This window comes from Camarhynchus parvulus, chromosome 5 (assembly GCF_901933205.1).
Source record: "Camarhynchus parvulus chromosome 5, STF_HiC, whole genome shotgun sequence".
In the NCBI taxonomy this organism is placed as follows: Eukaryota; Metazoa; Chordata; class Aves; order Passeriformes; family Thraupidae; genus Camarhynchus; species Camarhynchus parvulus.
The window spans coordinates 37,350,823-37,376,344 of NC_044575.1; the positions used below are offsets into that span (position 1 = coordinate 37,350,823).

The 25,522-nt window shown below is 42.0% G+C and overlaps 2 protein-coding genes across 6 annotated transcripts in view; one reads left to right on the forward strand and one right to left on the reverse strand.

Annotated features, from left to right (window-relative positions):
* Window positions 1-117: 117 nt before the first annotated feature.
* On the forward strand, window positions 118-22,280 carry PAX9 (paired box 9). 4 transcript variants are annotated; one of them, XM_030949642.1, is made up of 5 exons: window positions 118-304; window positions 1,222-1,848; window positions 4,177-4,316; window positions 9,163-9,315; window positions 18,128-22,280. In XM_030949642.1, exons 1-5 carry the CDS (start codon window positions 301-303, stop codon window positions 18,380-18,382), a joined length of 1,179 nt encoding a protein of 392 aa, XP_030805502.1. In that variant the 5' UTR covers window positions 118-300; the 3' UTR covers window positions 18,383-22,280. The 4 variants fall into 4 exon arrangements, with proteins under 4 accessions (XP_030805502.1, XP_030805501.1, XP_030805504.1 ...); XM_030949641.1 differs by having other exon boundaries at window positions 4,174-4,316; window positions 18,128-22,277; XM_030949644.1 differs by lacking the exon at window positions 9,163-9,315 and having other exon boundaries at window positions 18,128-22,277.
* The window catches only part of SLC25A21 (solute carrier family 25 member 21), a 232,564-nt gene continuing 228,955 nt past the window's right edge, over window positions 21,914-25,522 (reverse strand). For both annotated transcript variants that reach the window (XM_030949645.1, XM_030949646.1), the window contains one exon: window positions 21,914-23,656. In XM_030949645.1, the coding sequence (XP_030805505.1) occupies window positions 23,577-23,656 (80 nt within the window). In that variant the 3' untranslated portion in view covers window positions 21,914-23,576. The remainder of the gene's footprint in view (window positions 23,657-25,522) is intronic.

Consider the following 25,522-nt stretch of genomic DNA (forward strand, 5'->3'; position numbering starts at 1 on the left):
GGCGGCTGGGCCGTGGGGCCGCCCCAGGGGCGGGCTCGGGGGGGCGGTGGGCCACGGGCCCGGCCCAGCCCGGCCCTGCCCACGCTGCCCTGAGGTTGAAATGCACAAGTCAAGGCTCTCTTGTCGGGATGTAGATTTCCTTGTAGTTCTTTTCTTCCTCACGCTACCGTTCTCTCCTCAGCGGAGATCAGAGAGGCTCGGAGCCGGTGAGGCCAGGAGCGCAGGACGCCGGGAGCCTGTTCCCGGGCATAGGGATCCGTTGGGATTTAGGGCCGGCCTCGAGGTGTCCCGCTCAGAGGAATGGGTAAGTGGCCGGGAGCCGCAGGAGGGTTCAAGTGCTGTCAAGAGAGGGGGAGCACCCGTGCGCAGTCATCTGCCACCGCCGCGGCTCCCTTATTGATTTTGCTCGTGTTCCTACAAGTTGTAAGAACATGTTGAGGGTCAGGAGCAGGGGAGGGAGAGAGAGAGCTAATGACTAGTCGGCTTGTTATTAGTGTTATTAGGCGAGTGCGAGGCAGGATCGCAGCCGAGCGGATGGCTGCAGCCCGTGACACGTTGTATATTATTCCTGACACCGATCGTAGCAGTTAACATTTTAACACGCTTGTTTTACAGCCCAGTGTAATCGTGCTGTTAAGCGAAAGGCGCTAACAGCACCAGGAACGGTCTTTAAAAAGTTAGTCCCGACTCAGAAGCACCGCGCTGCCCTCGTCTCTCCCAAGATGTAAAAGAATTTCCTCAACTACTTTTCCTTCCTCCCCCTCCCCCGCGCCTTAGAAGATGTTTTTATTTTCTTTTTGTTTTCTTCGCGTTCCTTTATCCTGTGGCAATAAAGCTGACTTGTCTGTTGGGGCGATCTCATTTTTCATCTCTGGAATGTGCTTATTTTTGGGAATATGCTTGATGCACAGTCCGGAGAGCTCCGACATTTGTTGCTACGGATTATCTTTCTATCTGTCTTTTCTTTTTTCTTTCTTTCTTTCTTTGTCTCTCTCTCTCTCTTTTTTTTTTTAACTTCTCATTTATCTTCCTCCCTTCCCTTTGCTTCCTTCGGTCTCGGGGGCATCCCGCTATTATAAAGAAGCGTGCGTGGAGTGACCGGGAGTGGGGGGGGGGGGGGGTCCCTGTCTGTGACATCTGTCTGTGATGAGGAGCAACTCAGACGCCCCCTTCTATGCCGTCCGCCGTATCCGACGGCTGTGTTTGTGCATTTGCTTGCAGAACCTGCCTTCGGGGAAGTGAACCAGCTCGGGGGGGTGTTTGTCAACGGGAGACCCCTGCCCAATGCCATCAGGCTGCGGATTGTGGAACTGGCGCAACTGGGTATCAGGCCGTGTGACATCAGCCGGCAGCTCCGCGTTTCCCACGGCTGTGTCAGCAAAATCCTGGCTCGCTACAACGAGACCGGCTCCATCCTACCGGGGGCTATCGGCGGCAGCAAGCCTCGGGTCACCACCCCCACGGTGGTAAAACATATCCGGACCTACAAACAAAGGGATCCGGGCATCTTCGCCTGGGAGATCCGGGATCGCCTGCTGGCCGATGGCGTGTGTGACAAGTACAACGTGCCGTCGGTCAGCTCCATCAGCCGCATCCTCCGGAACAAAATCGGGAACCTGTCTCAGCAGAGTCACTACGAGTCTTACAAGCAGCACCAGCCGCCCCCACAGCCTGCTCTGTCCTACAACCACATCTACCCCTACCCCAGCCCCATCGCTGCTGCAGGAGCCAAGGTGTCCACCCCTCCCGGTGTGCCGGCGATCCCCAGCACCATGGCCATGCCCAGGACGTGGCCGTCCTCTCACTCGGTGACGGACATCCTGGGGATCCGGTCCATCACAGACCAAGGTGAGAAATGGGGGGAGCCGGGGCCACAAAGGCAGCCAAACAGGGCCGGAGCGGTTCGGTTCCCTGCTCCTGGGTTCTTTCCTCTCCGAGGGTAGGAAGGTGGTTTCGTTGTTTAATTCGGGAAACCCTTGGCGTTTTCCCTGGCATTGTCAGGGCGCTGAGCTCCCTGGAGGATGCGTCTCGAAACGTGGGCAGACCGAAGGGCCTGGGTGGGCTGCAGACGGACCAGCAAACAGGACACATCGGCCGTCACCTCCGCCTCTGTGACCCGGGAGGTGGGGACGCTGGCCGGAGGGACTGGCCCGGGGTGCGGCGGCACCAGGGCGCACTCGGTCCCGGTCCCGACCGAGGGTCGCTGCCGCACTTCGGTCACGGGCGCTGCCTTGGCGTTACTGAGAAATCAATTTTCTGTAGTTTTCGCAATCAGCCCAAATTTTCTTCGGCAGGAAGTTCAAATGTCATCTAATTGCTTTCATTCTGACGGCGTATTTTCCTCCGAAGCGGTGGTCTACGAAAACCAAAGGCCCAAGGTCTGCCTCTTTTATCCCTTGCACATTCTTTCGGTTCCTCCGCCTGGAAACTGTGTCGCGTCTCCCAGCCGCTCGCTAGCAAGGGACATTTTTTCCATTTCGGTCTTTGCCAGTGAACTAACAGCGAAAGCGTTACTCAAAGTGTCACTGAAAACAACAGTCCAAAATAACCTTTGCCTACAGCGATCTCTGTGTCCCAGTCTTCTCTCAGTATTAGTGGAGAGGTGGGAGCTGTGATCTCTGTTTTCACTGCCTTTTTAACAGCAACAATCCAGTCCTACCAGCATTTCAAATGCAAAATGATCCTTTAGGCATTGCAGAATAATTTTTTTTCTTATTTAATCAGAAAGGTGATTTTTTTTCAAGCAACACACAAGCACTTTTTTTAATATGTATACATGCAAAAAATGTAAGTTTGTTCTTCTTTGCCCTTCACGATATAAACTTTATTCTAGTCCTCACTGGCACGAACAATGTACTTGTTTCTGAGTCGACTTTAACAAATACACGCCTGGCAATCTCTGAGGCAATCTAGAGGTAGTGCTGGCAATGAACATTAAAAAGAATGAGTGCATTACAATCACATGAGAAACTTACGGTTTGGGTGGGGTTTTTTTGTTTTTGTTTTGTTGTGGGGTTTTGTTTGTTTGTTTTGTGTTGGTTTTTTCTTTTTTCTTTTTCTTTTTTAAGTGAGTTCCTCCTTTATTAACACCACATTGGCAGGCAGGCCTCTAACGGTGCTGCCGGGTGCCCCGCTATCTGTCCCGTCTCCCTCAGCCCCCGCAGCGGCACACATCTTTCTGCAGTGTGAGATCTCCCCCTCCCCTTCCCGTCAGAGCGTCGGGGCTGCGGAGTGGCCGATGCCGCAGATGGGGGCTGCTCGCCCTTGATTTATAGGGTAAACTGACCTTGCTGACACGGAAAGGAAGCCCCTATTCATGGGAAAGTGTGAGATCAGCAGAAAAGGGCGCTCGCCGAGGGAGCTCAATTTCTTAAGACAACTTCAGATTTGTGCCTTTCCCCAGCACGGCGAGGGGCCGGGCGGGGTGGTGTGGCAGGAAAGCCCCCTCCCACGGCGGCTCCGATGCGGCCGGGCGCGGGGCTCGGGGCAGGGCTCCCCCTACTCCTCCCCTGGCTCCCCGGTGCGGGAATTTGGCCGTTCGAGGAATTTGTCCGCCAGCAAAACATCCCGATATGCCCATGGCGCAGCTGATAAGCATGTAAATAATAGAACTGTTACTTCTTTTCCTCCCCGTTTTCTTATCTTCTTCCTTTTATTTCCCTATTTAAAAAAATACATTTATTTATTTACTTTTATGATTCATTTTCTTTTTCTCCCAAAAATTGTTTGGAGCCCAGTTCATCTGCAGGCGTGTCAGGTCCGTTTGTAACACGGGGTATCGTTTCTCTTCTGACTCACAAATACACACGCGGCGGTTGCCGTAAATACCCCTTAGGAGCTCCTGGGGGATAAATGCCGGGCGGCAGCTGCGTCCCGCCAGTGCGGGGATGTGGGGACGGGCGAGCCAGTCAGCTGTGGGCTGGGTTGCTAAACTCTGTCACAGGTTTCACGGGGGGAGCTGACTGCCTTCTGCCCACGAATCACCGTCTCAAGGAGCTCCCGGGAGCTTCAGCGAGGTGCGGCGGGCGAGGGTCCGGCTTCCCCTTAGCTGTGCCCCACAGAGTTCCTTCCGTGGGGAGAGGGAGCCGTCTCCATCCCGGAGCAAAGCCATATCCACCTCCGAATCCCAGCCTCTGCCTCTAACTCGCTCTCTCCCGCTCCTTTGTTTTCTAGCAGTGAATGACACTTCGCCTTACCCCAGCCCCAAGGTGGAGGAATGGAGCAGCTTGGGCCGAAACAGTTTCCACCCGCCGACTCAGCATGCCGTGAACGGGCTGGAGAAGAGCTCCCTTGAGCAGGAAGCCAAGTACAGCCAGGTAAAGAGAGAGGCGGGGGGCGGGCAGTGATGCACAGGGCTCCCGAGCTCGGCCTCGGGCTACCGTCCTCGGTTTGGAGCCGGTGCCGGACTTTCTTCGGTTTTGGTTTGCAAGGACGGGCGGGAAAACGCCTGGCTCTCTTCGCTCCTCTCTCCGCTTCCTCCCCCGGCCTGGCGGCCGCGGCGCCCAGCAGCCCATCCCGCCTGGCTGCAGGCGGGCGGAGGGCTGGGGAGGGCTGGCGGGGCGGCAGCGATCGCGCCCGGGCCCGGGGCTGCCCCCGCCCCGCTCGGGACCCGCCGCCACCGACCTCCGCCCCGGCCGGGCCAGCGGGCACGGCCCGCCGCCGCCTCCGCCCCTGCGGCCGCGTTTTACTCTGTCCGCAGCGTGCTCTGTAGTCAGGGGAATAATTTGAAAATGAGATGTAATTGCTTCCTACATTAAGCATTTTTAAACGCTTAAGTAGACGACGAATTTCCTACGTTTTAATTACAACACAATATAACTGTTACTTAATAAATCTCTGTCTAAATCTTTGTACTTGCTAATCATGTCCCGTGCCAGGAGAAAAGCTATAAAAGGCTCAACTGTTACTCGTTGGGAAAGCACAGGTTTTGAAAACATTTTTTCCGTGTGATGGAAACATTTCAAAATGCATCAGAGGTCTCAGACACACTGACTTCCCGGCCACACATTTGTTGTACTTAGAACCAAGTCGAAGAAAACCCACAATCGCTGTTTAGCATTTTCCCTGTTCAAAGACAGAGGCATTGGACGTATTTTTTGAGTTCTGTGTCTGGTTTTAGATCCATGTAGAGGAGACTTTTGTAGCTCGTGTTTGGTGGTGAGAGTAGCTGAATCAGACTCACATTCAAGATGCGGAGCACAAACTGTGGGAGCACTTGCAAAGAGCGGGCAGAGTGGGAAATACTGTAGATCCTGACAGTGAACAGCTACTTCATTCCATATATTGCCTTTTAAACAATACACCACCCTCAATGCTGTCCTATTTGTTTTGTTTTTCTATTATCCCATTATTTTTATGTTCGTTTCATAAGACAAATAATGTGCGCCGTAGTGTAGCCATATGGTTAAAGATAAAATTAGACTTAGATTTAGTGTTACTACTTCTTCTAAATTTTCTTTAAAGACTAAAATAAGCATTAATAGTCTTGCTAAAAAATAGTAGATATAGCTTGTCACTACTCTGTAAGAGCAGCTGTACTGTGGCTTCATTGTTTTAGGTTCCAGGCTGGGCCTTCTGCACGCAGTCCTGCTGAAATATTCACAGGATCTTGTTCATAGGCTGTAAACCATGGCCTCTGATGGATCTCATTTACTTCTACAGATGTGTTGAGAAACAGCGTTTTATAAATTGAGTTATTTTCAGTGCTGGTTTGGAAACTATTTTTTTACTTTTTCCGTTTTTCTGTTTTCTTTCCAATATTTATGATTTCATCTTCATAATATATAACTGTTCTATTGTCAATATCAGTTTTACTTTAAAGTTCTGTTCAACCTGAAAGATCACCTGAAAAATGCTATTTAAACATATGTGCTATTTAAAAATTGAGAAAATTGCTATTAATAAAATGGAATTCATTTATCCAAATAAATTGTCCAGAGAGTTTCACAGGGCAGAAAAGCCATTTTCAGAACCCTGCTCTCTAAAGGAAGATACAGAGGAGGTTCTTCCCAGCTTCTTCCCTGTAATAATATAGGTAAATAGAATTTGGCATTGGAAAGTTCTAACACACAGACCAGTCTATAATATAGTATTCAGAATTGTTATCCAGAGAATTAATTTGAATGTGCATTAATTGCTTTGTCTGTCACAAGTTCACTACCTTTCTAATTAAGAATATGTTAAAAAAATAATGCTAAATAAGGATGGGAAAATGTGATTATTTGCAGTTTTTGCCACATTCCTTTTGCCAAAATATTTATTCCAGATAGTGTGAAGTTTATGAACCAAATTCCTGCTGCAAATAGTGCTGACTTACTGTCTTTTTGCTGAAGTGTAGTGAGTCTGGAATGACAGCCCGTGACAGTAAAGACTTACAAAATTCTCTGGCATCATGGGATCCATGGTGTCTTGCAATGTGTATAGTTTTGGGTGTAAAGAGATGAGCAGGAAATATGAGAGAATGTTGGTTCATTTGTGAATCTAGCAGGGGGGTATCTGGAGTGGTGGGAAAATGGGGAAGTCTCGGAGATACTTAATATGCCAGAAGGACTATGGTGAAATAGGCTCTGTTGTTGTACGTCGGGGTAATTGCTATTTCCTTATCTCTTTTGGGCAAAGCTTGTTACAAAAACTCTTAAGGGTCTTAAGGAGGCAGACATCAGATTTCCCCCAGAGAAGAAACGTGATCATTCTGTGATGTTCCAGTTTTATGTCTGTATTAGCAAAATCAGAGGTGCCTACAAGAGGAAGGAATCAAGTGTTGATGTTTAGCTTAGGCTTCTCAATTTCACCACAGGAGCAGAGGAAATGTGCTCTGAAGCACATTAACATTGGATTTTGTGTGAGTGATGGCTAATTCTGCATTTTCCAACAAATATCATCTACATATTTAAGCATCACCAACATCCAAAGTTCACCTGTCCATAGCTTGCAAATAGCTCCATAACTACTAGACAAGTGAAGGACTTGTCCCTCAGCCCTAATCATGGAAGATAATATTTTGCTTCTCAAGAAATCCCCCAGAAAATCCCTCTGTGTGAGAAAGACCTGAAAAATTGAGACCAAAGAACAAGGACTTGTGTACTTTTACAGTAAATTTATTTGATCACTTCTTTTAAATGATATACATTTGTTTTAAGACATGTGATACTGTAGCCTTTTTGTAGGCAAAACTCTTACTGACATCCCAGACTCGTCAGGCAGCAGCCAAGGCTGACCTCTCCAATCAGTTCCAATGGCTACATTTCAGCCCTTGTCCCACACATCAGTGGGAGTTCGCCCACAAAAAAGGCAGGAAGACTTCACATTTTTGCCTTGACAATATGCAGTCACACTAGTTTATCATGAAACTGAACCTCTGGATGTGGAACATTTTTCATTTTATGTGTTATGGAATTCCTGGGGCTTTTGTTTGCAATGCTGTTCATATTTGGGTTTCGGGAGTTGAAAGCTCAGCCTGGCAGACTGTGATTTTGTACAAAACATTCCCCAGGAAACCAAAAGATACCATGTCAAGTTTCTATTCAGGTTTAATTACATGATGTCCCAGGTTGTCATTTATACGTAAGCAGTTGCATAATTTCCCTGGTGTATCACACTCACAGATTTGTCATATGGCTTTCAAATAGGGTGACTGTGAATCAGAGAAACTGAAAAGGAAAATAGATTTTTCCAAGGGTTTGACAGTATTGTGTCATACACATTTCATACAGAGCTCAGTTATATTGCATTATTTACACAGGGAGGCACATTCAGTATGGTGTTCAGGTGCTTCTACAGATAATTATGCTCTTGTTACAAAGGATGAATATTCTGAGTATTTTCTTTTGTGTTGCACAGCTTATACTGACTACTGCATTAAGAAAAAATAGCTGAAAAGACTGCAATATGAACACATTTGTAACCTGCATTTGAAATCAAAATGCTTAATAAACATGTACTGTATTTAAAATGCAGACCTCAGACATCTGATGCTTGTGAATTGCTGGACTAACATCATGGATGCTCAAAGTGAAAAAAAGTTGTGATCTGTAATTACACATGTATGAAAATGAAGAAGACCTGACACATGTCTGTATGATTTGCTGAGAGGCAAATAGCTTGGAAATAATTTCTTTTCAGAATGACTTTCTGTGTGCATTGCAGGAAGCAGATGTACATATTGCCAAAGGGAGCTGATACTCATTAATGGGAAAATGCTTGTAACTGGGAGCTCTAAGAGCAAGCTCCCTCCTGGAAATGGTGTGCTCTTTGGAGGCCTCATCCCAAACTTACTGGAGCTGCAGAAAGCACTCCTCCTAATTCAGAGGGGCTTGTGAACATAGTTTGAGTGAAGTCTTCCTCTGACATGCTGGCCAAACCCCTAAGCAGCAGCTACCTCAGGTCTGTCTCAGCTGAACTTCCTCAGCTGTTAGGGGATTGAGATTTTGGCATTGCTGGGATATCACTCCCTGTCCCTCGGCTGCATTCTGACCGGGGCCGTGAGGTCTGTGTGCTGCAAGCACATCAAGGAAAGGCTCCATTTTAGGGCAAGTGATTGCAAATGACTTGCACAGCAAATGTAGATAATGCAAACATTTAGTTCCTGATCTTTCATTTATAGATGAACACTGAAAAAAGCATATTTGGTGCCCGTGCATCTGCAACTGCATCTGCAGTGCTTAGAAGCCACAACACGGGGTAACTTAATTGGGGAGAACATTAAAATGAAGCCTTAAATATTATGGCCAATTACATGGTCCTCCTACACACATGATTTACTGAAAAAATTAATTAGCAAATTACTTATTTGGCATCTTGGGATCCAGGCAGTTGGATTCCTGCTATGGGTCTGTGCAAATTCCATCAATGACAAAGGTCTGGACCTACTGCTCTTCAGTCATACCCAGGCAGCAGGGGGGTGAAGCTGTGAAGGAGAGGTATTTATTTGCTTTCTTGCCATAGTACCCAGCAGCATTGTTAACAGAGTCTGGTGCAGGGGCTCAGACCTTGGCTTGGAGACTGTCTGGTTCCGTGTCACTCTCACTAGGACCTCCAGACTAGGCCTGCTATCAAAGCATTGCCACTAAGACAGCTTGCTCAAGGTCTAGGCATCCTTGTCATTGCATGTTGTGGGTGAGGGGCATGAGCTGATCCCACTACATGCACCCGATTCCTCCCCAGGTGATCTGGATGGCACCCAATTCGAACCCCATTTGTGAGACCTGCCTCTTTCTGGCCACCTGCTTCCACGGCCAAAACACAGTGCCCTGTCCACCAACCCACATGGCTTCAGGGCACTCCACCCGGATGAAACTAATAAAGAAAGTCAGAGAGGTGAGTGAATGGTATGATGACACTCAAACTGCACTCTAAGCACCTTCTGCTCAAAGGACCCCAACCTACCAGGAGGTCTGCCATGACAAACATGATCAGGGACCATGAAGTGGGAGCAATGGGAGATACCTGTCACAGCTAGGAAGCAGAGTGACAGGAGCAGGGGTATTAGATGTGATTTGACCTGTTCAGTCTTGGTTCTTGCAGGAGATTGGCAAGTATATAAAGACTGTATAGTGTGTTTGAATTTGTCTGTTGTGGCAATTTATCAGCTTTTAGGAATTGCCTACACACCTAGGAGTAACAACTGTAGGCATTTAACAGTTGATGGGTTATGGGTTCACCCTCGTTAATGTACCAGCTTCCCAGTAACTGCCTCTGTAGCATCAGAGATTTGCTAGACAGAGGAGACTGCTGTTTTAGCTGTCCATGAAGAGAACAAGGTGAAGACTTTACCAGTTTGACCCCATATTTGCCTAGCTTCTAGACATCTAGAATCCCTTTGAAGGTCTGTGTCCATAAGTCTCCTCCTCCAATTTCATTTAAATAACAGCATATTGAAAATACAATATATTGCTAAGTAGATAATATTAAGAAGGCATTTTTCATAGAACCTTTCAGTAAGACATTATGGTGTTAACCAATGGCATAGAAAAGAACAAATGTTTATTTCTTCCAGTGTATTTGCTTGTTTAGAGTCCATGTGTGCCCTGCCCAATTCCAGATTTTACCAAAATACCAAGGGGGAATTATTGTGCAAATCTGTTCTAAAACTATGGCAATCTGTTGTTAATTCCAACTCAAAGGAGTTTGCTTATATGACACGATTGTTTTTCCTGCGCTTTCCTATTGTCCTCATAAGCCCAGAATATCTGTCTAAGGACAAACTTAAGTTGTGCTTTTGTCATCAGAACCAGGCTTTGTGCTTAAAGCAACCAGAATTTGTTTTCACCCCGCTTTGAAATAGTCTGGTTGTGAAGTTTGCTAAATAGTAGAACATACCCCAAGATCCAGCATCTTCACTGGAAAGACAGTGACTTTGATTTATATCATCCTTCTAAACCTGGCATATGAAAGGGAAGCAACCATTCAATGACAGTGCAGACCTTGAACTATAATCTACACTGGAGATGTTTAGGTGGACATATTAGTGTGTGCTTGGTGGCCGTGGTAGATCTCACTTTACTGTGAAAGCTGTCTAAACCAACTGCATTTCTGAAGAAGCACTGGCAGCTCTTGCTCCCTGCTTTTCCCTCAGAATGTTGCTGTAGGTTTTACAGCAACATCTGTCTGCCTTTTATCCACCATGCCTTTTTCTCCCCTCTCTCTTTTCCTCCGTTGTTTTTGTAGTAGAGTACTCAGTGTCAGAGAATGAGTGGTGTTTTTTCTTTTTTTCTCCCCCCTGTCTTTCCCCCCCTCCCCCCAATTTTTTTCCTTTTCTTTTGTTTCTGATGTAGTTTGCTTTGGAAAAGACATAAAATGCCCCTGGCTCCTTCAGGAAAGGATTGGTGACGGTGTGTAAATTCAAGTTACTATTACTATTTCCAAAACTGGGATTTTATTTCCCTGAAGAGGCTGAGATTTAAAACTGGATAAGAAAATATCATTTAGAGTGATCTTGATGCATGTCCCAACTATAGTTACAACACTCAGTTGATATTATCTGGTTTCTGTGTTATTCACTGCAGCTGGGGATGGCTTTAGGTAAAGGAAACAACTTTAAGTTAATAAAAAAGTGCATTAAACACGGGGAATGGGATGTGCTCATTTTGGAAGGACTGAACTTTATTTTAGAAGGAAGTAGTGTGATTTTCTTATGCAGTACATTGTTGTGAATTGAATTTAACAATGGGAGAAATAGCTGCAAAGAAAATGGCATCTTTTAAAGAGATAATATAAAGGATTGGGTAGCTAACTCTGTTTGAAATATTAGAGCACTTCAGCTCTAAAAATAAGTCTGTTTTAATTGTGACTTCAACTAGAATACCAGCATTACTTTGCTCAACTTACAGTGAAAGAGAAATAGTGTAATTCTCCATTCTTGAAAGGTCTCTTTTCCAAATCACAGTCTTCTGGAAATCAACTCAGTTCAGCTGAGCAACAGAGCAGCTATGTAAGCCCCTTGCCCATGTGTTATTTTTAAAAGCTTCTCAATTCCAATGCATTATCACTGTTCACTCTTTCTTGAAAACAAAGGCAAATATTATATTTTATAATATTATGCCAAATTAATATCTTACATACAAAATATTGCCGCTTCTAAGTTTTTTTATATCAAAATTATTTAATGTCCGTGTCCTAATTTTTCAGTCTCATTTTAAGCTGATTGCAGTGAAATTAAGAAATATGCTCAATAAAATAAGTTAATTCATCTAAGAATATGGATATTCAGTCTAATATGAAAATATTTTTGTAAGAATATTTTCCAGCACTATAAAAAGCAAACCATGATTTGCAGGATTAACTCTGGCTAGCTTATTCAGATACACCTTAGAAATTTTGTCTCATTTTTCTTAAAAATATTTCTAATAAAACCCATTATCATAAACTGGAGAAATTTACTCAGTGTTCACTTTTGCAACCCTTCTTTAGGTAATTGTGACTTACCTGTGTAGGCACATTAATTTTAGTGGAACACCAATCTGATTTGTGGTAGTGTCATTTTTCCTGTTGATCCTGTAGCACTGAATGGCAGCTTCAGAATTTAGCTCTCATTTAGTAATTACAATTTATACAAAAATATTACTTAAGTTTATCGATTTTAAAACCTAAAAGAACTCAATTTTTATTACTTAGATAATTTAGTAATGCCATTTTCCTAAATTATATTTCTATTTCATGCCTGCTGCTGCTGTTTTACTTGGAAAATTTGTTTGCTCTTCCCTCGGGATCCCGTATATTGACTTGATTTATAAATCATATTTAACCTCCAATTATAAAGAGAGATTTAGCATGTTTGCTTCCTTGATGTTTGCAGTTTGTGTTTGATTGCTCCTCATCTTGTTGTCATAATCATTTTAACTGATTATATGATGTCCCTAAAAATGGGATATCCTCTGGATTTTTGTGCTGATTTGCTCTTCTGATTGAAGGACTAGACATTTTGCTTCCTGCTATGCTTTTTCTTGCTGAAGAAAGAAGAACTGCTGCAATAGCTTCTTCATGACTGTGTTTTCAGGCCATTTGGAAAAGATCCATCATTTCCAGAAAATGTTTGAAGGTTTTCATTTTGAAAACCAGCAGCAAAAGGGTGTATGTGTGTGTGCGGGGCTGCGGCAGCATCACTGCAGAGAAAGTTGCTGCCAGCACTCCGCTCTGCTCCCAGTCCCTGCTCCCAGCTCCTGCTCCCTGGTACCTCTGCTGGTTGGTTTCAGTGGCTCTCGGGGAAGGGCTGTGCTGCAGGATCAAGGCAACGTGCTGAGCTTGCTGATCCAAGGACAGGAAGGGTTCATTCCATCCAACTCAGTGTTAGAATTGCGAGACACAAACGGAAACAGCAACCTTATTCACCAGAGGTGTGTCCCTTAAGCCGTGACACAGACTGAACTTCTGATGACTGCAGAAGGGAATTTTGGGCTGAGTCACTGTCCAAGCTCATTCAGGCTGCTCAATTAGGTAACTCCAACTTGAAGGCTATGCTGTTTCTCCAGAAACATTTTTTTGAATAGTAATTTAGAATACTTCTACAAAGCCTGCATTCTTACTCCATGCAATACATGAACTATTTAATTAAATATTGTAGCAATTATAGTACAATGGCCAAGTAATAATAATAATAATAATAATAATAATAATAATAATAATAATAATAATAAATAATTTACATTATTTTGGACACTGACTTTAGAGTTAGACTACAAAATTGAGGTGGCATCCACCTGTGGCATCAAATCTGCTCTCGTTTGTATTCACATAAAACTGAAATGAGATCCTTTACATTACTGCCATTAATGATAGCAAACATAAATACCAGTCTGTGATTTTGAATGTTACAATTCCTGGTAATTTTCTGAAATATTTAGAATCAACATGGGAAGAGAACATGGGAGATGAACTAATGTTGATACTGAGAGAACACATATCTAGCAAGCAAAAGTCAGAGAGGGAAAACAATGAAACAAAATAATATAAATTCACTGCAATATATAATTAGAATTTATACCATGAGGACCAAAAGTGAAATTTAGCTTGCATGTTTCTCTGGTTCTTCTTGATCAAGGCAGAAGAAACCAAAATCAGGTAGTTTGTCAGACATTGACTGGCTGAGACGTTTGTCCAGAAAGCTTGTACTCTTTTGTCTTACCATGAAGGAGAGAGGAGGCTGAAGCTCTGCAACACATTATACAAGCATAACCTTCAAAACAGATATCAAGGTGTATGTGGTGGTTACCTCTGGTTGTGAAAGAATTGCTCTGACTTTTAGGAGTCCAAGCAACTAATGGAAACTACTTATTCCAAAGACATTCCCACATTAGCTTGGTTCTAGACTTGCTTTTCATCCACCCACTCCCTCTGTGTTGCAAATCACAAACAGACTGGAAACAATGACAAAAAAAGGTGTCTCTAGTTAGTATTGTATCTAAAGTGACCAAAACTAAAGATTCCATCTATTAAAGCTACTCAACCAACTCCTTTACTGGTGAAAACGTGCAGTCTGCTTGTTTCAGCAGGACAATTTTGTGTGACCTAAAGCAAGGTTTTTATGTCCACCCTGGTTTTGATTTCTTACCTCAATATTCCTTTTACTGTCGCTGGCAGGTATCAGCAGCAACTTGGTAGAAAGGCACCAGACCCAACTTGTTATCCTGACCCAATTACTCTTGTTTTGCTGGTAGCTTTGCAAGAACAGGTTTAAATGAATTTGTGAGTTGGTGGGAGGTCATGTGTTCTAGGTTTCAAATTCAGTTCTAAAGTTTGGAAATACTTATTCCATCAGTTGTCTGAAAACATTGATAGAAGCAGCAATTGAGAGCAGAAGTTCCTCTCTGATATTTGTAGAAGCCAGAAAGTAGGCACTTTCAAATGGGAACCCTTATCTCTTACGCAGCAGAGGTTCTTGTTCAGCTACAACTACATGTTTGTTTGTTTGCTTAAAAAATTAGATTTCCCTTGAAAAACAATGGTTCAAATGAAGAAAAAAAATATTTATAAAACTTAAAAGCCAGGTTCAAGAACCTCTGCACTTAAACCAAATTCTTAGGGTTTCAAAAATCCATAAACACCGTGGGGTTCTTGCACTCCTAATTACAAATGTTTAGATTTTGCTGTTCATTTCCTCTGATTGAAATACTGCAGGATGAATTATTCATCCAGTATATACAGGGTCATGGAACTTAATCCCCTCAATTTATTTTAAGTGAATGTCATGTTTGTAAAAAGTGCCAGATTGACAGACAAGATTCAACCCTTCTGATAACCTACACTTTGTATCTAAGGCTGTTTGGAAATAAAAATGCTTGTGTCAAGACTATTAGGTCAAGTCTTTCACAGATGAAAGTCAGAGATGAAAATTTGGGTGTTGGGTTTTTTTTTTTTTGTTTGTTTGGTTTTGGGCTTTTCATTTGAGTAGCATACTTTAAAATCCTATGGAGTGAGATTTTCTCTATCTCCTCATTTTTAAATTCAGGTCAGAGGAAGCCTCTGCTTTGTGGGTATGGCTCAACCTCCCCTGAGGCAGAATTGCACTCTGTGCTGGGCCAGTTCCAGCCCATCCCAGTGCTGTCTGCTTGGCTGAGGGCATCTGTGGCACCCACAGAATCATGGTTTAGAGTGGTAAAGCTTTGTAGCAGTACAACAAAAATAAGAATGATTCACCAATTCAGTGAGGCAGTGATGACAGACAGCATTGGTGGCCTCTGACAGGTTGCAGCTGGTGGTCCCTACATCCCTACACAACTGTCTCCACATCCTGCCCTCAGTAGCTGGGCACATAGGCTATAAAATGAACAGTTTTCACAACTTTATTTTGAATAAGAGTGAGTGTGTGTGTGTGAGTGTGTGTGTGTGTGTGTGTAAAAGGGTTGTTCTGTTTGCTATAAATATGTATAGATATTCTTTTAAATTAAGCTTTTACAAAAACTAGTGAATCTCTAGTCAGTTTCCATTTGTTTTATCAACAACAACCCAAGAGGCCCTTACAGTATGATTCAATAGGAAACTTGGGCTTCTTCATGAATTATAGTTTGAAGACTTTGTGCCATAAGGCCACAGAACATATGTGTGATTGGATCAAATATTTATCAACAAGCCTATTGATAAAGCATTTATCAATAATGTCTGCATTAATGTGCATGTTCAGACACTCAGATTTGCCTCAGATCATGCAAAGTCATCTGCTTATGGTTGCTGAGGAACCCCTGGAGGCCTTGTCTGTAGGAGTTGCAGTAGGCCGGGACATGGGCTGGAACATTGGTGGACCAGCAAAGAGATGCCTTGTTGGCACATTGCCTGGCACAGATCTACCCCATACCTACTGGCACACCTTCTCAAAGCACAGCTAAGGGGTCACAGAAGATGAGCACTCATAAGGAGGAATCCTACTTAAAATGGGGCTTCCAGGCACAGCCTTGAGCCCACTGCTTGGTACCAGCCTCCCTGGGAGTGGGAAAGCCTGAGGAACAGGGCGGATTCACAGAGCCCAAAGAACCTCTTTTGAGGTCTAGAAGCAGAAGGTTTGTGCTGTCTCAATGGCTATGAGACTTCAGGGACTTGTCCCATATATTTTCTCTTTTCAGCACTCACCTCTCCAGGGTTTCTGTGCTCCTCTGTGCAGAATATATTTGGGTTGCGGCTCTTGATATCCCAGTGTTACAACCTGGCTTCAATGAATCTACTGTGCCTGTGCAAAGCTTTTTGTTGGTGTTTGTTACAAAAAACAGAGGTGCTCATTCTTGGTTCATGTTTGCACATTGGAAAAGCAGCTTTTTAGGGCCACACTTTTTATTTCCAGTGAATTCAATGACATAATTTTCCATGTGATTCAAGAATTTTACTGATTTGCAGTGCAATTATTTGCAGGTTTGTATTAATTAGTATTGTTGCAAACACTGATATTTAAAGCTGAGGCTAAAGTAATTCTGAGTCACCGTAGGGGGCACATAATACAAATTACTGGTCAGATCACGTATTTGGATTTTCAGAAGAATAAGGCAAGTTCAGCTTCAACAAAGTACTTAATTATTTTGAATGACAATTATGTTGCTGATGCAGCTGTAAGTTTTGTACTAATTAATATTCCTATAGGAAGCTTGTGGCCAGGATCCCATTGCTGTGTCCTGCTGCTTTAGATTGCTGTATAGGTTTATATTGACAGAGCCCAGCAGAATTACTGCTCTGTTTCCCAAATGACAATGAGAGGATAGTCTAGACAGTGGAACTGTGAGCTACATGGGTAGATAACTCATGAGCTTGAAAATAGGCCAGTGCCCTTTTTAAAGGTAAATACTGGAAATCAGGCAGAAATTTAACAAGTGAAATGTTAACACCATGTGAAGTTTCAGCAGGAACAAAAGTCTGTTTCATTTTTTAGCTTTGCACTATTCAGGTTGTGTCCAGTTGTACCATGTGATGATGCTACAGGATTTGATGAATCAATACTCTTTCATATCCAGATAGGAAACATTTTTGAGAAAAAAATGCCGCCCTGAATCCTAAAACAAACACTACACAAATTGAAACTGAAGCAAGATAAATGATCTTGGTTTGTACCTGTTGTGCCGAAGAAACATTTATGGGCGTGAAATAAACGACCAAACAGTTTTTAGTTGAATAAGGATTCATTAATTGTGAAATCATAGCATAGCTGACTGAAGGACTCTCCCTTCTCTATTTAAATAGAAACCCTTCTCTCCAGCCTACAGAAGGACCTAGGAAAATAGCTTGCAGGAAAGGACCCAGCCCTGCAATTGTTTTGTGTACAGAAGCCCTATTGAAACCAGGAGGAGCTATGAGCAAAGAACATTTGCAAGTTTTTTATCCCAAGTATCTAGAAAACAGATTTTTAAAAGTCACCATCAATAATGCTACTATTAAAGTTCTGACTCATGCTCTGAACAAACAGTTACCAAAGAGTTTAAGATGTTCCACCTCCCCCAGCCACTGCTACCTCTTCACTCTGGGGAGTGTTGCTTTCAGATCTGTGCCCACACCTGCCCATGGCAGCTCAGGCTGAGCCCACCCTCCTTCAGGGCCAGAAGAGGAGAGGCACAGGGATGGGTCTGTCTCTCCTGCCACTGGGATGGCTGTGGTCACTGCACACTCAGCTAAACTGCCCCAGCACGCCCCAGCTGGGCTTACAACAGTGACCAACACTCTGTGTGAAATTCAGGAAAGGTAGGTAAATGTTGCAGTTCATTTACTCCAACCTGTGGAAATCATTGCCAAGTGCATCAAGGTGAGAGAGAAGGGGGAGACTCATTACAAATCCCTCCAGTAGCTCTCAAGTGTAATGATTAGATGCAACCACGGGCTTTGAGGAGTCCAGGAACTCAAAGGCAGGGAAGGTAGGCAGGTGTGCAGGGGCCTTAGCAGTTCCTGCCCTGCTCTTGGTGTGTGTTTCCTCATCATCTGCGACAGGTTGCTGGGAGAGGTGTGAAGCACTGATCACAGTGGGGTAACTGGTCTTAAAAGAAAAGCAGAAGGGGCCACTGAGCCCATGAAATTCAGGGGAATGGTTATGGGTTTATTTCTTGGTGTCCCCGCTGGTCCTAGTTTTGGTACAAAGCTCCAGCAGCATCTGAGGGCAGCTTATTTTACACCAGATCCCATGTGTCTTACTCTCTTAGAAATCCTTTTCCTTTCCCTCTCCTTTCAGGCACCCAATGGCCTCCCAGCCGTCAGCAGTTTCGTGTCCGCACCGGCCATGCCTCCCTACGCCACGCCGGCCCAGGTGTCACCTTACATGACGTACAGCGCCACTCCATCCAGCTACATGGCGAGCCACGGCTGGCAGCACGCCGGGGGCACCCCGCTGTCCCCTCACAGCTGTGACATCCCCGCCTCGCTGGCCTTCAAGGGCATGCAGACTGCCAGGGAGGGCAGCCACTCCGTCACGGCCTCGGCTCTCTGATGCAGGAGCTGCTCCTGGAGCACCACGAGCTCGCCGGCTCCTCGGCCCCTGAGCCCAGCTCACGGACTGCTCTCCTCATGCTGGCCACACCTGGCGTTTCTCCTCGTGACTTGTCTCCCCTAAGGCTTTTGGGATTAAAGAGCTGAAGACAACATCAGAAACTGAGAGAAGTGTGGTGTTGCGCTCTTAAAGACTTTGTGTCCCTAAAAGGGCTCGTGGAGCCTTGTTCCACTCTCTCCTGGTCAAACCACGCATATTTATTCTTAATCATCACAAACTTTCTAAATGTGCAATTGTTACTAAGATTTGTGCAAAAATCAATAAAGAAAAATCACCACAGAAAATTCTGCTATGCCTTGAATCAGCAAAGGTGGCTGAATGGGAAGTGTTTGCCAAATGCCTAGAGAACAACCCTTTAATTGATGAGATTATACAATCCACTGTTATTATGAGGTCCTTTATTGTTGTTTTAATGGGTTTTGGTAATCAAATAGAGAATGAAGGCAATAGGTGGCTTTCAGATTCTTCTGGCATGTTGCCATCATCAGGCAGTAGTAAGATCTTTGTGATTTTATCCATTTGTAAATAGAGGCTTTTCACAGCATTTGTTTTCACCTTCCAGTACATTTATTTCCTTTTTTTTTTTTTTTTTTTTTTTTTTTTAAGTTAAGGAGACTTCTAGTTATTTTATATGTCTTTGCATGGTGGGGTGATAGGTGATGAGGTTTAGGTAGGGGTTTTTGGTCATGTTTTTGTGCCTACAGTGGAGGCTTCATCATCTTATGAGATAGCTATCTCTTTGGCAGAAGAGTCAAAGGCAGAAATCCAGCTAAGTATCTCCAGTTATACCCAGCCTCCCAGACTCATGAAATACCACAGTCATATGAAGTATACAAACAGAAATGTGGGTGGAAAATACCTGAATAAAACAGAAAACTGTAGAGGAAAATGCTGTTAGTGTGCAACCTGTGCGGAGATGCTCAAAAAGCCCTATCAGTCAAAAACTCCACTGAGAAACAGAATTGTGCCATCATTCTCAGCTCACTGGTGTCCAGATTACGTTGTAATTTTTAAAGAGGAACTTGTCTTTAATTTCTGCTTTAATGAATGTAAAGTATGGCTCTTGGAAAAGTTTACATTATTGTTCTGAAGCATTTTTTTCCCCTTATAGGTATACTGGTGGTGGTGCTACAAACAGAGATATTATTTAATATGAGCAAATTTCCTTTCTACATTTCTGTATGCAGTGGCAAGTACTCCATGCCAGTTATTTTGCTTTAAACTTTAATCCCAAGAGAGCTAAAATTCTGATTTTTGAAAATTTACCTGTTTTCCTTGGGTAATAATAAAGTTCTGACTATTGTTATGCTTTTCCCATGCTGTAGGTATGTTCAGAATATTAATATGGAAAAAAAAAGCCTGGTGTGACATTTCATATCCATCATAGGCTATTAATATATTGCGTATTTTTAGAAGTGTTTTGCAATAACTTAAATTACTGTAGACATAGTTAAAGCAAAGGAGAAAATACTATTCTTCATATATTGTTCTATCTGCATCCCATATTAAACACTAATTCAGTGAGAAAGTAAAATACATTTCCCTCTTAAAATACAGTTATAATTTTGTGGATTTCCAGCTTTCATCACCAAGACAGCTGTGGGTAAATTTTCATAACAATCTGAGTAATCAGTATTAATGTCATGTACAGTATGTCCGCTGAAATATGGATGGACTTCTCTGGCTACTGCCACCTTTGCTTCTTGCACTAAAAAATTGCTAACAGAACTGCATTTCTGTAAAGAACACAGATATTGTATTTTGGCCCCAAGGAAACAAAGATCTGATCTTGGATGTGATTAATTTTCTTCAGCCTCAAAGATATCCAACAGCTGTTTAGCTTTAATGAGATGCTGAAACCCTCGTTATTCAGTAGAACACTTTTTGAAGAATGTTTCTTTGAAACCACTAAAGTGCACACAAGTGCATTTCCAATCTGCCACACTGTTAGTGACATGATGGATATTATTCTGCCTTTATGCTGTTATACCTGGAATAAGATGAGCCTTAACAACATGAAAAAGAATTAAGAATTTAATTTAATACTAGACAAGCTCTTCACCAAAGACAAAATGGGGAAAAAAGATAAGAAAAAGATCATAAGTAGATAAGTGATTAAGTTGGCAAGAGAATTTCATCTTTCAGCTTAGTCGTTCTACTGGATTACAGAATTATTGAGTGAGTCTACCTATTGTTTTCAATAGAACTCAAACAAGGGGCACCAAAGGGAAAAGAAAACAAAAAACTAAGGAAGATAAACTTTTCAAAGCACAGTTTTTTTGAGCTTCAAGACTTTGCAAGTCTTGTAGTCCTGTAACAAAGTGTGCCTATGTTAAAGTTTTTCCAAATTTTCTTGAGTAACATGAGGTCATTTCTGGAATAAAAGTTGTCTTTCCTGACATTCCAATAAGGAATTAGTGTGTTTTGGAAGACAGACAGACAGATCCTTAGCTTGTATCAGTTATTTTCATTATCCTCAGCTAAACGAGGATAATTTATAAAACAAGGACAGGACATGATGTTAATTATTCCTCCCATGGGATACACCATCATAAACCGTTTTTGTTTTGTGTTTGTTTAGGTACAGCTCTCCATGCATCTGCCTGCTGTACACGATTCCTTACCCCTGACTGGGAAGTCAGCGGGGCTGCGTGCAGAAAGTGTTGCTCAGAGTGAGCAACAGTGCCTGACCTTGGCTCTTGGTGAACTGCCTGTCATGGATTTTTTTCGTGTGAAGTTTCACAATTTGTTTCTTTTTAATGTAAACCTACTATGTAGAATACTCATTTGCCCAAGGACTATTTCACTGCTCATACTCACGGGCATACTGAAAACTGCAACATGTTCACTTATCACACAATTCTAAGCCATTTGGCATTAAATTAAAATGAAAAAGGGAATTGTTCCCTAAAAAAATAATAAATAAGGGTTAACTGCTGCTGTCAAGTGCCTGGGTGTAAATCTGGAGTGAACCCACTGAGGTGAATGGGTACCTTTGGGAAACATTCTGTATATGTGGGTGCAGAATTAATTTTTTTTAATCTGCAAAGTCTACACTTCATTTACAGAGTGTTAAACGTTTCCAAAGAAATAAGTGAAGCCTAATAGTACTCCCTTCAACTAGACTGTGTTTGCATGGTCCCAGTTCAGAAGATCTTTGGTGTAAAACTGAATTTCAGCCCACATTACACAAGGAGCAATGGGGCATTGGGCTAGCACATTCATAGGTTTGTTTTCCCATACCATGCTGTTTTCTGTTTTTGAATGTTTCTCTTTTTATCCAAGATCAGGCTGAGCTATTAACTGAAAAAAATCATGTTGGAAAGGATGTAAAACCAAAGGCTATATATGTATATACAGTATGTTTAAAGCATTTTATTTTTATATTTTGAACGCTCTAAATTAATAAAAGACAAATTATAAAGCATTTTGCTTTAGTTTTTGAAATTATCTTAGTAGTGTCTTCTCTTTGGCCAAGTATTGATAATAAAGTGCTGCAACAAGGAACACTTGCCTTAAAACCATAAACTTTAACAGAGCTAGTTTTATTGATTTTTAGCTATGAAAGAGCATAGGTATGAAAAACCACCGTTGTCAAATTCAGACAAAAGAGAGGCTTATTGAGCATGTTAATACAGGCATCCTTGAAAGTGCTGAAAACACATTTCTATTTTTAGCTTTTTGTTGCTTTTCCAATGCATTAAAAACACTCATGAGATGAGACTTCACATGTGAACTGCCATTTTCAGGAAATGATACAGAAAGGTGCTTCTTTAGGATTGCCAAGGAAAATGTTTGTCCCTCCTTCAGAGGAAGAACATTGCTAACAGAGTGATTGTAGTATGGGGGAGATACTGAAACTTTGCAAGATATATGCTTGTTTGATATCAAACCAAGTCTGATAATGAAGACATTTTTATATTTTATATATATCTATATATTTTATATATTTTAAGAGAATGATGTGTAATTTTTAATTATTTAAGGAGTTTTTAAAGAGAAAATGTAGAATGGCTCAACTGCATGAACAGAAACTATGTCTTGAGTCAGCATAACAGAATTTACTGTATTTCACAGAGTTGGAATGGCTAGTAAGAATGCAAGTACATCCCTGGAATATTTATATTTACAGTGACTGGGAAAAGCAAAATTTTAGGTTCAGAGCAATGTTTTTTTAATCTACAGAAAGGTGCATTTCTTTGAGGTGTATGGCCAGCTACGTACAATTGCAGATAGGCTACCTTGTTTCACCATTCCATGGTGGAAATGACAGGCTAAAGGGGCAGTCAGGGTGCACCGAGCATTTTTATCACAGGACAGCTCTTTTGGGATAGTATAAAGTGGATAAAAATTTTGCAGTAAAATCTCATATGCCTAAAATGACTTCTTTCTGTTAATATATTTACTCATTTATTCTATGAATCCCATGTTGGTTTGTTTTTTTATGCAACTTGATGCATTCTAATTACTATCTTTGATCTGAATGAGATTTATATAATATATATGGCTAAGAACAAGTAGGATATTTAGCAGTATGCATGTTTTTAAGGTTGTGGCTACTTGTGCTGTTCTTTTCTATCCAAACTCTGAAGAACTTGAAAAGCTCTTATATGAATGCTGAAATCATACTGGGCTGAATTGAAACTGGACCCAAGACTGACTGAAGAGTTGCAGAGTATGGATCATTTTCTTAATGTAGAGTAAATGGAGCTGTCAGTTTACATTACTTTAGTATCTGCCCCCCCAGGATTATTCCTTTTTTTCCTTTAAAATACCCTGATAGTTTTTATTTTGCCATTTCAGCTGAAACTTTTTAAAAAGCATTCAATTACATAAGATGATTCTGTGTCAAGAAATTTCAGTCTGTCCTTTAAAAACTCAGTCTTAAGTCTGCTTTATATTTTCTCTTGGTCCAGTAAAACAATTACAAATGTCAAGTGCTATTTAATTATGCACTTACAGAAAAACATGTACTTAAATGTTTTCTTGGATCAGGACCTAGAGACCATATTTGTTTGGAATTCTATTAACATCAGTGCAATCTGAGGGTATTCAACACCATAAAGGATAAGAATCACTTTTGCTTTATTATAGGGTATTTTAGAATGCATGCAATTTTAAAGAGTACGTTTTTTCAGAAATGCTCCTTGTGATTAACTGTGTCCTGAAGCCATGCATAAACATATTCGTAAACCAAAAGCATCACTGCACCACCTGGAAGAAAACATACTATTTTACTACATAGAAAATCCAGTATTTGCAAGATATTATAGAGCACTTCTAGTGTAACATAAACAAGAATATGGCAAAGCCTTACTTACAAAATGGATAAGTCTACTATTTCCTGAGTTCACTAAAAATTCACCAATTCATAAACCATACCAGTTTTACTTAATGTTAGATCATAAAGTTGATTTAAATAGCTCATATATTAAATCAAATTCACTCTTAGTGTGATTTTTCCTAATACTTTTTCAAGATTAATATTTTTCTTTGTTCTTCTAAAAGTGACACTTTTAGTCTGAATATATGTATATTTGTGCGCCTGTTTAAAAAGATTTGGCCATGAAAGAGCAACCTGACTGGTGGAATGGCAAAAATTCATCTTCAGGATGATAAAAACACTTCCAGGTAAGAGTCAAGAGAGGCTGTTTACCTGTTTTTTCACCATGTCTAAAGCAGAAAATCATGGTGTGGAAGTGAGTATAATCTTTCCTGGCTACAAATCCACAGGCAAAGTTTTGATCTAATGAAATGGCATTATTTGCTAGAATTGGTAGCAGTATAAAATCCCAGCTTGAAAGCCATAAAATATCTTTACTGTTAGTGAAGCCAGACTGTAACTGGGCTGTATTACTGTGTGAGATAAAAAAAAAAGAGAACATTTCAGAAGGTATATATATAACTAAACAGATAGAGAAGCTTCTAGTTGGAGAACTGGATAAACGGAATCAGGCTGCATGATTAAAAATATATTATTTGTGGGTTCCAGCACTGGGGCATATCTTCTTGCCTTTGCCTGTTGGTTCACTTGGTGGCTTGTAGTGGCACCTCTAACAAATGAGGCTTCTGCTGAACTGGGCTCTCCTTTCTAGGGATAGGCTAAGACAACCACGGACACAGAATTACTACATGAATTTCTCCATATCATTTGTCCTAAGGAACCATCACCAGACTTGAAACTCTCTATGAAAAGGAACTCACAGAAAGCCAGACAGAGCAGATGTTTGCAAAAGGCTTCGACCAACAAACAAATCATAGACAAAATGTCTAAGATGTGATTTGAACTCAAATCAAGGCTGATTCCAAATCTCATACTGTGTGATCTGTTTGTGTATCTCTTATCCTGTAAACACTCACATGCTGGAAGAAGGAATTACCTTCCCAGTCATAATAAAGACTTTATTATTGTTTCATCAGAAAGTTAAACCTATATGTTAGTTAGCCAACATAACTACAGAAGTATTTAGAGTGAAGTTCACATGTAACTGACTTGCTGGATGTGGGCCAGAACACATAGTCATTTGTAAGATGGAAAACTTTATTCCAAAATCTGCTGTGCTAAGAGGTACTGGGAAAGCTAAACACTGTCTTCTCTTTGTCTTGTATGTAATCTAGTATCTTTGGAGTGTGAGGGAAAAGGTTTTTAACTCCAGAGCTCCTTGTTTCTCCTCCCCACCTTCTTCCTCGCCCTGAACAATAACCAGGCATGGTCTAGCACTTAGCCAGATGGATTGGATATGCAAACATTTACAGACAAACCTAATGCTTCCTTTATACTGCAGAACAGGCTCTGTACCTACTTGCTCTACCTATGTGTGCTCTTGCATATTAAACAACCAGCTTGAACAACTGGAAATACAATTGCATGGGAATGGGATACTGCTCAAATTGGGGCTTCTGCTCTTTTTGACGCAGACTGCCTTTGTGGGCTGACAAAGTCTGAGGGCCCAGTGCTTTGCTTTCATGATTAATCAAAACCAGTCAGGAAAAAAAAAACCTCTAAAAGCCAAGGAAGATACAGCTTTCAACCACTGTGCTCCCACATTTGGAGCAACAATTACTAAGAAGGGGTCAAGC

Bases quoted from the DNA above. Each gene is read 5' to 3' on its own strand.
- PAX9 (XM_030949641.1), top strand. The intron at 1,849-4,173 runs GTGAGAAATGGG...TTTGTTTTCTAG, and splicing joins CCGGTCCATCACAGACCAAG to CAGTGAATGACACTTCGCCT. The intron at 9,316-18,127 runs GTGAGTGAATGG...CTCTCCTTTCAG, and splicing joins TAATAAAGAAAGTCAGAGAG to GCACCCAATGGCCTCCCAGC.